Here is a 13,768-nt window from a genome sequence, read left to right as displayed (position 1 = left end):
CACGGCCGGGGCCAAATCCCAGCGAGCAAAGCCGGAAGTGCTCATGTGTTGTCAACGAGCAGCCGCATGTGTTTAGTCTTCAGTCTGCATAGATTGTCTGTGACCAGGAGCTTGTCTATCTGAAAGGTTTGTAACAACAACTACATAGCAAACTTTTCGGATGACGTAATAGTGAGCTGTAAACGCAAACTTTTGATTATAGAGTACGAAGTGTCTGAGCTGTCTGGACTGCACAGTAGTCACTAATATTTATGTCAAAGGAAGCTTCCTGTCGTTATAATATTGTAAACAAGAACTGTTGAAGACATTTTTCACTGTGTTTGTGTGCAGCGTTATCTCTGTGTAGCCTTCTGATGGTCACTTCATGTTGTATTATGACAGATAGATAGATAGATAGATAGATAGATACTTTATTAATCCCAAAGGATTATAGCACCCATTTGACATAAATCAGAATACAAAAACTGATTTATGTCTAGCCTTATCTCTGCCTTCTGATGATCACTTCATGTTGTATCATTATAGATAGATAGATAGATACAGTACTTAATTAATGTTAGTTGTTTTTAAATGTTAATTTAGTGTTACAGCAGCCACTTGACATAAATCAGAATATAAAAACAATGGGGTTGATAAAAGAAACAAATGCAATTAAATGCTAAATTATGAACAATAAATAGACTGACTCAAATATTTAAAATAGAGAAACTAAAAGTAGAATAGAAATAGAGATGTAACCATAACTATAATCTGCTATTTGCTGAGTATACACTGTTTAATGATGTTAATATGCTATAGTACACTGTAAATTATCAATAGTAAGGTGCATGATTGTCCATGGATGTTAGAACTGAGTGTACCAACTATTGATACTTGAATAATTTACACAATGAATATACACATGATAAGAGTATATACAGACAGTACTTTAAAGATGATCAAAATATGCATCAGGCAGAAACAGGCAAATGTAAATATACCTGCACACACTGCGAAGCAGAGGATGCTGAACAGTAGATTTTTAGCAATGTGTTCATAAATACCCTAAATTGACATGGCTTGTTTACCTAAATATTTCCAACTTTAAAGTGAGGCTGGTTTACCAACTGGGCAACTAGCTGAGGCCACCAGACCCCCAGGGGCCCCAAAAAGCCTCTCACTGTGTGGGGTAATATGATTAATTGTGACTTGTTTGTGAATATGCATTACTAAAGTGGAAGAACAATATCTAACTGACATTATAAGGAGTCACAGTGGGTGATTTTGTGGCCCTGTCTTGGAGAGGATTTCTTTATCATAATCTATTTTTTTAACTTTATTATTCAGTGGATATTGTGCTTACATGGTGCATGTTACAAAATCAATATGCGTTTAATTACATTAACACACAGCAAATAGTTTGATGTGTGGCGGAGGAACAGAGGATTAATAGCGCCCAGGTAGCTCATTTTGGCCCCAGGGCCCCGTTGTAGGTTAATCTGGCCAGAGTCATCAAAATATATAATTTTGTAGCAAAAAAGTTTTTGAGGTGCTACACAACCCATCAGCCCTGCTTACAGAAGTCTTCTCTACACTGTTAAAAGTGGACACTTTAATATTCATTTTCATTCCTGTGCCTGGATGTCTGAGATAGCCATCATTGTATATGCAATCTGGAAAACCTGATACAGTCATTTTCTTATCACTGTATGTCATCGAGACCTTTTTCTGTCTGAAGTCTAAGTTTTAAGATGCCTTTAGCCTTCATTTTTTAAATCAACATACAGATGGGTGAAGACTTTAAGAAAAAACCTAAATGTGTTAGTAAAGTCTTGGGCCACCACATGCAGGACATGATTATACATACTATATATTTTTAAAATATATATTGCATGCATATATGTATTAACCCGCCTATTTTTGAAGCACAGTGATCATGGTACAATACAGAATGACTTAATGACAGAATCATTTAATTAATGAGTAATAAACTGATAAACTTTATATGACATATAATGACAATACATCAAAAAAGCATGATGTGACTATTCTTTGTTAGTTGTTTATAATATCTGGTAATAAGATGCACATTTTGTACCCCTGAACGTATATTTTTCTTATAGGAACAGATAGCAACCAGTATTTTTCACATAGCAACGTTTGTTCCTCCTCCAATATAATAAAAATAAATAAATTCACACATTGTGGGAAAGGCTTCTGTAAAATGGTCTCATTCCTTATAGTCATATTCAGTACAGTAACAACATTTTGCTTTTTGCTGTTGGAGCTGACATTTATCTCCATTGATGACTGCTGAGTGTCTTTGTTAATTAGTGCTTTATTAAATCAGGTGTTCTAGAAAGCTAAACCCAAATACAGTATATTAAAGAACAGTGTTGTATTGATTATTGTGTTGATACAGAGGCCTTCTTTAGCATGATGGAAGTCTTCTGACAGCCAATGTAGTGAGTACAGATGTGAGACCTTTCATCACTTATGTGTTCCTCTCTTTTTTTTTATGCAGATGACTGCTCAGGAGGTGCGTCTGTGTGGTCTTTTGCTGCGGGAGCACTTTGGAGAGGTGGTGGAGAAAGTAGGAACACACCTGCTCAGAAATGGAGCTCAGAATTTAAGAGCCATCATTCATGAGACCAGCATCTCCCTGGACCTGGTACCATTTCTAGACTTGTTACTGTCTCTATAGCAGCTACTTCACACCACAGAAACACTGTTATCAGATATTTAATTCAGTATATTATATTATCTGCACAGCGTCTCTCACACACACACTCATTATTTGCTTCTCAACATTGTCAGCTAGAGTCCAGCAGCAGTTCAGCTATGTGGGTGGTCAAGCCATTTTTGGTGCAGTATGTTTACATACACCATAGTTACCTGATTATTATACCCTTGCAGCTACAATTACTTATGATTTTTTAAAAGCTTTTTTGATCACCATGTTGGAACGTCATGTTGCTGGACAAACTCATAAGATTGTGATTAATGAGTTAAACAGTGCGAGAGAGAGTAAAACTAACAATATGCTCCGCATGGTTGATTTTTGTTTACACTGGTGCACAGAAGATAAAGATAAAGACTCTTTTTGGAAGGGATACAGGAAAATGTGATTACTGAGGAGACGAGTAGTATTACATGAATTTAGTGCAAGTGTGTTATATGGTTTTCTGCCTTAACCTGATTGTGTTCTTGTCTTGGTTTTTTTGTGCATATAAAAGAAGTCATGATGGTGAAGCATCTCTTTCACTCCCTCCTCCAGGTAAAAAAGTCCCTGTGCGTGCTTGTGCAGCATGGCGTCTGTGTGTACAGCGCAGGACGCAAAGGACCAGGAAGCCCCACAGAGTATCGGACTCGCTGTGATTTTATTCTAAGAATTCTGCGTTACCCACGTTACATCTACACCGCCAAAACCCTGTATGGTGACACTGGAGAGCTAATCATAGAGGAGTTATTGCAGAGAGGTCACATGACCATGAGCAGCACTGTTAAGACTGTCGCCGATCGCCTCACACAGAACATGGAGGGTCAGTGTCTGTATTAATCATAGAATGTATCACTTATTACTCAAAAGGGAAAAGTCGTTATATTTTCTATATATTTTGTTAATGGAAAAAGGCTCCTCCAAATTGCCATCAAGTTGTAATATTGTTGTAGTTTCTTTGTAGCCTGCATCTAGTGGCCATTAGAAGAACTGTAGCTGAAGGCATTTTTCAAATACATACGATGACTTAGTAGGTTTACATGTGATTTGTGGGGAGTGTAACCGATGGATGTCACTTTTTGTAGAAGTGTTTTCACAGCAGCAGCTTTCTCTTCCCTCTATGTCTTTTTGTTGTTATAGATGGACACAGTATGGACTACAATGAAGTGACCTCTGCCTTCTCCAAACTGGTGGAGACCCATTTTCTTCAGCGCTGCCCTCCAATGGTGACAGCAGCAACAACAACAGACACTGCTACCCCAGCGACTCCTGCTACGTCTGCTACCCCTGGTGCTCCTGCTACCCCTGTTAGCACCGCCCCGCCCACACCAGAGAGCTTCCCTGACTGCTACAGGGTGCCTCATGTGACGCTCATAGGGCGAGGTAAACGCCAGCTATCCACTGAGGATGGAGAGGAGCAAAGGAATGCAAAGAGGGCAAAGTTAGATTCAGAGGTGAGTGTTTTGACCAACTTAGTCACTTTTTTTTTTTTTTCTGTCAGATCCGAAAATGATATTCCACCTCTTTTGTGTGACCGGCCATCTTTCTGTCTCTGCTGCTGACTGTCTCTTGTGTACAATCTGTTTCTCTTTCGCTCAGACACATGGTGATGAGGGGATTTACTGGCAAGTGAATTTTGAGAGGTTCCATCTCCACTTCAGAGACCAGGCCATCATCGGTGCCGTAGCAAACAAACTGGACCAGGTCAGGTTTACACACGGAGGCTTTAAATGTATTAGGAATAATTAAGAATATTTTTTAAAAGTTTGACTTGCATGTCACTAACAAGTAGAATGTAAGCTGTGTGGCACCTCAGTTATAGTGAGTTTGTTATTGAAGCCAGGAATATATTCACAATTTATCGTCCCATTTCAAAGGGCTGATTAACCACCAGTTTATGTGGGATATCAGAAAAGTGTTACAATCAAAGAAGGTTTATGTAACTTTTATCTTTTTTGCCTTTTTTCTATAACAGGGACAATTAATATGAGGATTGCGTGTGACTATAATGATTGATTATCTTCCCACTGTCTTTCACCTTTACAACTCTAGACTAGCAGTGAGATAGTGAGGACTATGCTGAGGATGAGTGAGGTGACGACCTCGCCTGCAGCCACCTGCACAAAGCCCCTCTCAGCCAATGAGATCTTCAAGTCCCTCCCAGCCACCTATAACATCCCAAGACCCATCTTAGACCAGTACCTCACTCTGCTGGTGGATGACCCGGTATGACCTCTGCAAAGCTAACATCACATTTTCCATTCTTAATTTTTATCCTCAGTAATTTTTTATATCTTCTTGTCCATTTCATTTCTTAGATGGAGTTTGTGGGGAAGGCTGGTGAAAGCGGAGGAGGGATGTACGTTGTCAGTATCTTTTCTTTAAAATTTAGACAGTCCTGAGCCTTTATTCAAGAACCAATACACTGGTTTGTACCATTTATCTCATGAAACACAATGCACAGATGCTTTTCTTGACTCACATCTCAGATCTGCACAGAGCGTTGGCCAATCTAGCACGGGCCACACTTGAATCTGTAGTACAGGAGAGGTGAGTTTGTGTTTTAATTCTGTTTACATGTGAACGCCGTATTATCACAAACTTATTATTGATTTGTTCGCTTTGAATCGGAAATCAGATTCGGATCCCGGTCTGCGCGCATCTTCCGTCTGTTGCTAAGGAAACGTCACCTGGAGCAGAAGCAGGTGGAGGATTTTGCCATGATTCCAGCCAAGGAGGCCAAAGATATGCTCTACACGCTGCTTTCACAGAACCTGGTCCAGCTACAGGTAGGTGCTTGACATGTGGAGATTTTTCAGGGTCAAGGTCAAGAAAACCTTTACGATCCCCAAGGGGCAATTTGATACACAGCCAGCACTACCACACTACCATCAGACAAATCAATAAAAACAACAAAACACATTGAATGTTAAAGGCAATAAATATTTTAATAATTTCACAAAGCATTCTTTAGATTTTTTTTACTTTTAATACCACAATCATTTGAACACAACATGGAAGAGTTTCCAAAATACTCCATGGTCTCAAGTGTTACCACACAAAAAATTAGCTAAATTTTTATCACCTGTCACATGTTGTAGGAGGCCTCTGATGCAGAAATTAAAGGGTTTTTACGTTTTAGTAAACTTTTAGGGAAATGTTGCAACGTTGGCCCTAGTTGGGAGCAGAATTTCTGTATTTGTACTCACCTTGTCTGAACAAATATACAGAACAACTAACGGTTCATTTGTAGGGTTGATTGCTTATTTAGCCCCATAACAGTATAATATCATGAATAATAATCACACAACAGTCATATTTTGTATGCATGGTCATTTATTGATACAAAAAAACAGGATAAAATTGTATTTACAAAACTGAAAACAGTTAGGTCCATGTATACATCCAGTGGGGAATGTACAGATGACCTCTTGGCTGGGACCCCGTTTGATGGACTCCCATCACCTGAGGATGGCCTCTGAATTTCGTCTTAGTCCCATCAGCCATGGTCATTTACAGTGATAGTCCCAAAGACAGTTCTTTTCCTCCGAAAAGCAAAGACGAACATTACACTTGCTGCATAGCGTGTTGGTGTATCCTTTATTGCAGTGTCGGCAGCGTCCTATCTTCGTCTTCACTGGGAAATGTGCGATTTGGTCCTTTCGTACAACCAGTGGAGGGTGTACAGCTGACCTCTTGGCTGGGACCCTGTTTAGTGGACTCCCATCATCTGACAATGGTCTCTTCTGAGCTTTCAAAGGGCTCCTTGATGTCGTTGTTACTGGGCTTCCATTATCTGAAGATGGTGCAGTGAGAGTTGTGTTCACCTGAATTGGATTAGAACAGAATCAATTAAGATACAAGTCAAAAATATTATAAACAGTGAAATATTAAAAATATCACAAGCATTAAATAGCAGAAATGCATTCTCACCAGGATGAGAGAGGATGCTAGTTGAGCCTGAAACTGTCTCCTGTTCAGTATTTCTTTCCTAGAAACCTTGAGAGCTTTGCAGTCCCGCTTGTAGAGGAGCCAGGCGTTGATCACAGCGAGGATAATGGTGTGCCAGAAGATGTAGATGTACCAGCGGTGGGATTTCATGGGGAACTTGTATTTGGCTGCAAATGAGTCCAACAGATCCACACCTCCCATGTATTTGTTGTAGGTACCCACAATGAAAGGCCTCTCAACTTTAATGTAGGTTTTGGCGGCATTATCCCAGCGTTGAATCTTCTGCACAGGCTCTGGTCCAGCAAAGGATGACACAAGTGTGACTGCCCCATTGTCATACCATTTGACAGCACAGATGTTGTGGTTCCCCTCCACCCTGACATCAAAGCTTCCTATCCCCCTTTTCTTCAAGCTGTTCTCGTCTTCAAGGTTACAGTTGGGTAGGCGTACCTGCCTGGCTGTTCCCATGTAATGAATTCCACGATCAAGGAGCTTAACTACCAATGGGACACTGGTGAAGTAGTTGTCTGCATAGACTTTGTAGTTCTGACCTTCTGGAAGCGTGGAGACAAGCTTCATCACAACATCACCTGGCAGTCCAAGTTCAGATTTTGCTTGTATTCCATCGACACTCTCTTGGTGCACATCAAAGTCACAGAGCATGCCAGAGCTTCCAGTTCTTACCCACAGTTTGAACCCCCATGGCTGTGGTTTGCCTCGCATATATTGCTTAATGTTGCTGAATTTCCCCTTAAAAGGAATCATCATCTCATCCACAGAGTTGTGCTCTTCTGGCACCACCTGCAGGCATTTCTTTCTAAACGAATCAAGCCATGGTCTGAGTTTCCAGAGTTTGTCTTTCTTTTCCGTCTCCGACACTTTCAAGTCGTTTACAAAATGTAATGATGTCAACAGAGATTGGAATCTGTTGCTTGGCATCACATCAGAAACAGGGGGGTACCGCGTGTCTGTCTCCCAATACATACAGACTCCAGACATTTGCATGAGGCCCATCTTCAGGTACATGCCAATCATTTTTTCAATTTCCTTTGTATTGGTGTTTATAGATGTTCCACTCTTTTGAAAGCTGTACTCATTTGTGTTTTTCATCAGAGCCTGAATCATGTCTTCTGATACAAACTTCTGGAAGTACTCCAGTGGTGTGTGGAGGGAAACGGCATCATCTGTGATAGCCGGACCAGAAAAATCAGTATTGGGACTGATAAAATCCTTTTTCAGCCAGCGATACCTGTCATGGGGCATGGCCTGTTTGTTTTGTTGGGGCTTGATGTCCACAAAATCACCAGCTTGGTAGTCAGTGGGTTGCTGGTTTTCTTTGTCCACTTCACGGACATCTTCATCTGCCTCTTCATCACTCACATCAGTGTCGTCTGAGTCCATCTCAAAATCACTCTCTCCATTTTTGACAGCAACAATCACATCCTGCACACTGTAGAGCAGATCTCTCTTTGCTGCTTGCATTCTGAAATGGAAAAAGTACAAAAAATAAATATATATGTACAGTATAAATAATACATAGAGTATTTTATAGTGTAGTACATAGAGTATTAATACATGAGTATTTTATTGTAGTAGATAAGCTGAAGGAATAGATAGGGTGGTGTACCAAGTGTTCAGGGTAGAGAGCTAAGTATTTTCCAGGCTAAATAATTTCAATGCAAATTAGTCCTGATCCTATTTGCACATTCCACTAAATTCCCACAATACTGTCTGGAGAGCTTATAATGCTCTCTACTTATCATACTAAAAGGAATACATGCATCCCCCCACAAACTTATATCCCCACATTCAGGACCATTCTCACCTGTCCACGAACAATGCAACGAGTGTCCCCCAAAACATTCAGAACCTCTCTACTAATCATACTAAAAGAAATACTTGCATCCCCCAGAACACTTAGTGCATCCCCACATTCAGAACTATTCTCACCCCCCAAAACATTCAGAACCTGTTTCTGCCTAATGCAACAAGATGCTTTTTGGTCAAACAAAAAGCCCAGAAAAAAGATATAGATACAGTTTCAAATACTGCAACCAGAAATAACGTATTCATTTATTAAATTCTGGTCTAAACTCAAAATTTTAACAGAGAAAAGAGATTTAGAACTTAGTTATAAAAGATATTATATTTCTGTAGTATTTTTTTCCATATGTGAACATGTGAAAAGTGCAATGTCCCCATGTAACGTGCACATTATTTTGACCACCAACCTCACCCAGATATGTAGAATTGCAACACAGACATAACAAGCTCAAAATCAATTTTGATTGATGTATTCCACAATAACTGAATATCTACATGTTCTAGACATTGAAATCATCACAAAAAATGCTTAAAGTGTTTTACTTACTTGAATCTTGACAAATCCAGTCGAGTAAAACAAAAAGATGTGCTTCAAGGAAAGTTTGCAGGCTGTATGAGTTCATGGCCAGATGGCCGGACATATAAACACATTTACTATCCAATAGCATTGCAAGGATGAACAATAGGACCCATTGACTATGTAAATGTGGTCTTTAAAAAAACATTTACAGTGTTTTTTTGGATAGCTACAAGTGATGTATGTAATTTTGCAGCTGTGGGCCTCACAGGGTTAACAATGCATATTTGACAAATATAAGAGGACACACTGATCACTGTGACAGAATTACATTTAAAAAAGCAAGTTTCAAGTCTTTCCAAGCCAGTTTTCCTAAAGTATGAACATGAATGAGTGCCTGGAAAGTAGGAAAAGTCCGGTCCAAAAAGCTACTTTGGAAATTGTTTGGCATACATCTTCAAGATGCACTAAGTGAATTAGTCATTTTAAAAACTAGACCTGTGAAACATTAAGGCCTAATCATTTATTCTGTGCTGTGTGAATTTAATAAAAGTGACCATTTGGCAATTTCACTGACAGATAAAAATTTAGATTTGACAGTTTGACTGGGGACTCCAAGATGACTTGAGTCATCACATTTAACAGAGCAGCCCTACTTCTGAATCTTTAATCTACCCACTCATTTTCTCAAACAGCCATTACATATTTTCTCCTCAGGAAATCCCAAAGACTCCAGACTACGCTCCCTCTCGTACCTTCTATCTTTACACCGTCAACCAACTCCCTACTGCAAGAATGCTGCTTCAGAACTGCTACAAGGTGAAACAATTAACCTAAACTCTGTTTGGATGAAGAGTGCAAGTGGCATAATTCTGCTCTGTTCCTGCTGGTTTGTGCTTTCGCTGATGTCTTGTTTGTGTTTTCCTGTGCAGACAGTGGCAAACCTCATAGAGAGACGCCTGTTTGAGACCAGCAACAGCAAGTGAGTCAATCATTAGTAATTCTATGTTTCCTGTGTGTCACTGAGCCTTCAAACCAGATAATTTCCCATGAACATTGATCAACTTGCACATTGCACTGCAGTCAGACTGGATTTTGCATCCTATTCATTTCTATGTTGAGCTGGGTGTCACAATGCTACTTTGAAAGAGGTGATATAACTTTGACACATAGGGTGCTATTGATTCTCATTCAGGAAATGTTGCCTGTTTATATTCTTTAATAACTTAATGTTGAAATAATCCTGCAAGCAGCAGAGAAGGAGGGATGATGCATGTGACAGAGGTTAATGATATCAAATTGTTTGATCAAACAAGTTAAATTTACTACATTGTTGATTGCAGTTGTTTGCCTGCTAGTCAAACATTCACAACCCCACCCATGCTATTTCCTGTCCTTTCCTGCTTTTGGCCACACCACACGGGTAAATTTCATCAGGCTGATTTAGCTCTGACTGCAGCTTCACTCTCACTGTGTCACAGATGAAAGGTTGATGGTTTTACATTTGATTGACAGGCGTCTGCTGGAGAAATCCCAGCGAATTGAGGCAATCCTGGCATCTCTGCAGGCCAGTGGAGCCGAGCCTGAACAGCTGACAGAGGTTGAGGAGATGATCACTGCTCCTGAAAAGCAACAGCTGGAGTCCTTACGGCTTCACATCAACAAGTAAGAAGACAAAATAAAACTGCAGTTCCCTTTTCTATAGCAGACGAGTCACATCCCTGATCTAGCGGTGTTCCTATTCTGATTGCCTCCCTTTGTCCTTTTTCCCTCCAGGTTAGATTCAGCAGAGAACCAAGTCGATGAAACCATCTTTCTGCTAGAATCTTACGTCAACTCCACTGCCACATCCACAAGTTGAGAGTCAGATTATATGAGCATCACAACTCACCCATGGAACATAGTATTTTGTCTTTACTTTTTGTGTATGAATGCTAACAAGTGTGGATGTTTTATAGTTATTATGACTGGAATGTTTAATTTTGAAGCAGAATAAAATCTGAATATATTGTTTTTGCTTGTTTTTATTGCATACATCAGCATGCATGAATAAACCGAGTACAAGAATACTTTTTTTTTTCAACAGTTTTAATTTTATTAGAACAAACTCAAAATTGTAGGACAAACATAAAGACGAAGTGATTGTTTGAAATGTAAAACCATGAAAACATCTGTAATATTAAATAGAAGAATTGTGGTTTAATACACTTTGTTTTTTTCCTTAAAATTAAAAAAAGATTATTTACATAAGTGCTCCCAACCCTGGAAATAGTGGGTAGTGCATTTCTGTTGGACCCTCATGATGCTCTCTTTGGTCCTGGAGGTCCCTGTTGTGTCTGTGTCTTGAGTCCCATCCCAGGATTATCTCTGTGCCTGGAAAGAAGCGGACTCTGGTAGTCGTCATGAAATGACTGTTGTCATGGCAGCAAAAGCTGGGCTCAGTCCTCGTGGTTCTCGTCCTCTCCTCTTTGTTTGCGTGTGAAGAATCCGAGCTGATGAGAAGTGAAATTGAGATTGATATTCTGTCCATAACACTGATATTTTCCATAAGAGATTGAAGTTAAGTGTAACATGAAAATACCTTCCATAGTATGAAGATGATAAGCGCCAGTAGCAGCAAACCTCCAATGATGCTACCAATCAAAATCCACAGCGAGATGGGAATTGCTCGGCCCTTCAGCACCTCCAGTACAGTCTAGATAAAGAGAAATACAAGGAGAGATTACAGAAAATAGATGTTATTCCCAGTCTGATGTTCTATATCCTGTTATAGTCTTACCTCTCTCCAGACTGTTCCTGTGCCCAGTGTGATGAGGTTAGTCTCCTGAGCTGCGAGGTAATGGGCACCTATTATTCTCGCCGACTTGTATTTGGCCTACAGAAGGAGACACAGAAGTGATGAGCAATGTTTGTTTCATAGGGCAGAGGAATTTGGCTGTAATGAGTTGTCTGTGTGCTGTTGTGTATCTCACTTTTCTGAAAAAATCATCGTGGACTCTGCGGCTGACACGAATGACTGCGGCCTGCCCTCTCAGAAGTTCCTGGACTTGACACACAACCTCTGTACACCATGACCTGCTACAATTCTAGACATGTAGATATACGCACACACACAAGCAAATGATGCATTAACACATACGCTGATGCTGCACACTGCTCAGTAGCTGCCGTGCTATCAGGGCCTCACCAGTACGTCATTCGGCATCATGTCCTCAGGGTGGATGGGGCGCACGTCTCTCTGTCTGGCCTTCAGCTGGGCCAGGTCACTCAGCACGCTACAGTTCACTCCTGTAGCCTGCGGGGCAATTCAGATATGTCAGATACAATCTAAAAGAGAGATACAAACACTAATGAAGCGCTACTCACGTTGTATGAAAAGACGTCAGTGACAGTCATGAAGACTCGGTCTCCTGCTGCCACAGAGGGCAGATGCAGCCTCAGCTCCAGATTACTCACAGAGTAACAGCCGAGATTCTGCAGCTACAAACACAAACAAACATTATTCTAATGTTGCCTTGTCTTGTTTTTAGAGTGATTGCAACCCAGTGACTTCAAGTTTAGAGCTTCACAAAACTTGAAGCCAATAGGTTGCATTAAAGTTGATGCAATGAGCATTTATCTTTACCCTGAGGTGAGTGTAGAACTCCGGTCCTATTGCTTCTGACACTGTCCGAGTGGGATGAACCTCATATCTATTCAAATTAGATTCACTGCAGGAAAAAAACAGCATGTAAATATGCAAGAAAAGACAGAAAAACTATGTCCAAGAGAAGCTAAAATATCTGTATGCTGTACAAACATACCTGCTAACAAACAGGTCTGGTTCATACTGAACAAAACTCTGCAGCTGAACACTGTTGTCCCCTAAAGTCTCCTCTCTCTCCACGCTATCACTGTAAGAGAACCAAATATTTAAACTAAGGTGCCTGACAGTGTCTTGTGGCACCAGAATAAAAAAAAAATCAGTGTTATTATTGAAGTGTTCAGTATCTGTTAACTGTGTGCATGGTGTATGAAGACCATGCTGCTCTACCTGGCAGCAGTGAGCTTCATCTGGACTCGATTGTGCAGAGTTGTGCAGCTGAACTCAAACTCCAACATGAAGTTCACCTGCATACAAAGAAGAGAACGGCCTGCTGAAGTGACACATTTCACCTGAAGGAAGTGAAGTATGAGTGGGCCCGGTCGAGAGAGCAATGGAGCTATTTCCTCAATATAAATGTACCTTTGACTGCGAGCGAAACACTGGATAGCTGACGTTACATGAGTGGCTGTTGGCGCCAAGTGCTGTACACTCAATCTTAAAGTGGGCATCCTCCTACAATAAAAGAAAAGAGAGAGGTCGTGTTAGGTAGTGTGCATGTAGATACATGTGGAGGGTTCGTTTCACGTGGCGCTGCATGTGTTATCAGTATATGTGTGTGGTTTACCCTAATGCTGAGGCTGGAGAAGTGCAGGTTGCGTGAATAATGCAGCGTCAGGCTGGTGTTGTAGGCGTTTTCCAGTCTGTTCTCAAGCTGCACCTCCACCGCCAGACGCCTACGAGGGCTACGAATCACATAAGGCTTCTGTCTGTGGAGAAAACACAGTGAAAACTCACAGAAAATTGAACTCATATTAATAAAATAGCGTGGAAAGAACAGAGGGTAGTGGAAAATCTCAAATTTGTACCTTGTCCCAGAGATGTCCATATGAGCCTGCAGCACCAGATCTGTTGTACACACATCATCCTCACCACAGTCTTTAAAGAATGAGATCTGGAAAGGTACAAGTGGGAA

General features: G+C 40.5%; 3 protein-coding genes across 3 annotated transcripts in view; 1 reads left to right on the top strand and 2 right to left on the bottom strand.

Annotated features, from left to right (window-relative positions):
* Positions 1–2: 2 nt before the first annotated feature.
* Positions 3–11,003, top strand: polr3c (polymerase (RNA) III (DNA directed) polypeptide C). The gene is made up of 13 exons (XM_067601416.1): positions 3–126; positions 2,504–2,650; positions 3,257–3,521; positions 3,839–4,152; positions 4,298–4,402; positions 4,751–4,924; positions 5,017–5,068; positions 5,188–5,248; positions 5,337–5,487; positions 9,708–9,809; positions 9,923–9,972; positions 10,506–10,655; positions 10,767–11,003. The coding sequence occupies exons 2-13, from the start codon at positions 2,504–2,506 to the stop codon at positions 10,849–10,851; spliced, it is 1,656 nt and encodes a 551-aa protein (XP_067457517.1). The 5' UTR covers positions 3–126; the 3' UTR covers positions 10,852–11,003.
* On the bottom strand, positions 6,017–7,348 carry LOC137191382 (piggyBac transposable element-derived protein 2-like). The gene is made up of 2 exons (XM_067601420.1): positions 6,632–7,348; positions 6,017–6,525 (listed from the first exon to the last, which is right to left on the bottom strand). Exons 1-2 carry the CDS (start codon positions 7,310–7,312, stop codon positions 6,208–6,210), a joined length of 999 nt encoding a protein of 332 aa, XP_067457521.1. The 5' UTR covers positions 7,313–7,348; the 3' UTR covers positions 6,017–6,207.
* Positions 11,004–11,060: 57 nt separating the features above from the next.
* Positions 11,061–13,768, bottom strand: part of itga10 (integrin, alpha 10) — a 29,074-nt gene continuing 26,366 nt past the window's right edge. Inside the window, exons 19-30 of the mRNA XM_067601415.1 lie at positions 13,662–13,747; positions 13,421–13,562; positions 13,216–13,308; positions 13,024–13,100; positions 12,794–12,883; positions 12,616–12,700; positions 12,357–12,470; positions 12,178–12,285; positions 11,963–12,076; positions 11,770–11,865; positions 11,572–11,685; positions 11,061–11,482 (exon numbers count right to left, since the gene is read on the bottom strand). Coding sequence (XP_067457516.1) covers positions 11,429–11,482; positions 11,572–11,685; positions 11,770–11,865; positions 11,963–12,076; positions 12,178–12,285; positions 12,357–12,470; positions 12,616–12,700; positions 12,794–12,883; positions 13,024–13,100; positions 13,216–13,308; positions 13,421–13,562; positions 13,662–13,747 — 1,173 coding nt within the window. The 3' untranslated portion in view covers positions 11,061–11,428. The remainder of the gene's footprint in view (positions 11,483–11,571; positions 11,686–11,769; positions 11,866–11,962; positions 12,077–12,177; positions 12,286–12,356; positions 12,471–12,615; positions 12,701–12,793; positions 12,884–13,023; positions 13,101–13,215; positions 13,309–13,420; positions 13,563–13,661; positions 13,748–13,768) is intronic.

Source organism: Thunnus thynnus, chromosome 10, assembly GCF_963924715.1.
Source record: "Thunnus thynnus chromosome 10, fThuThy2.1, whole genome shotgun sequence".
Taxonomy (NCBI): domain Eukaryota; kingdom Metazoa; phylum Chordata; class Actinopteri; order Scombriformes; family Scombridae; genus Thunnus; species Thunnus thynnus.
This window is presented reverse-complemented; position numbering and strand designations above follow the sequence as displayed.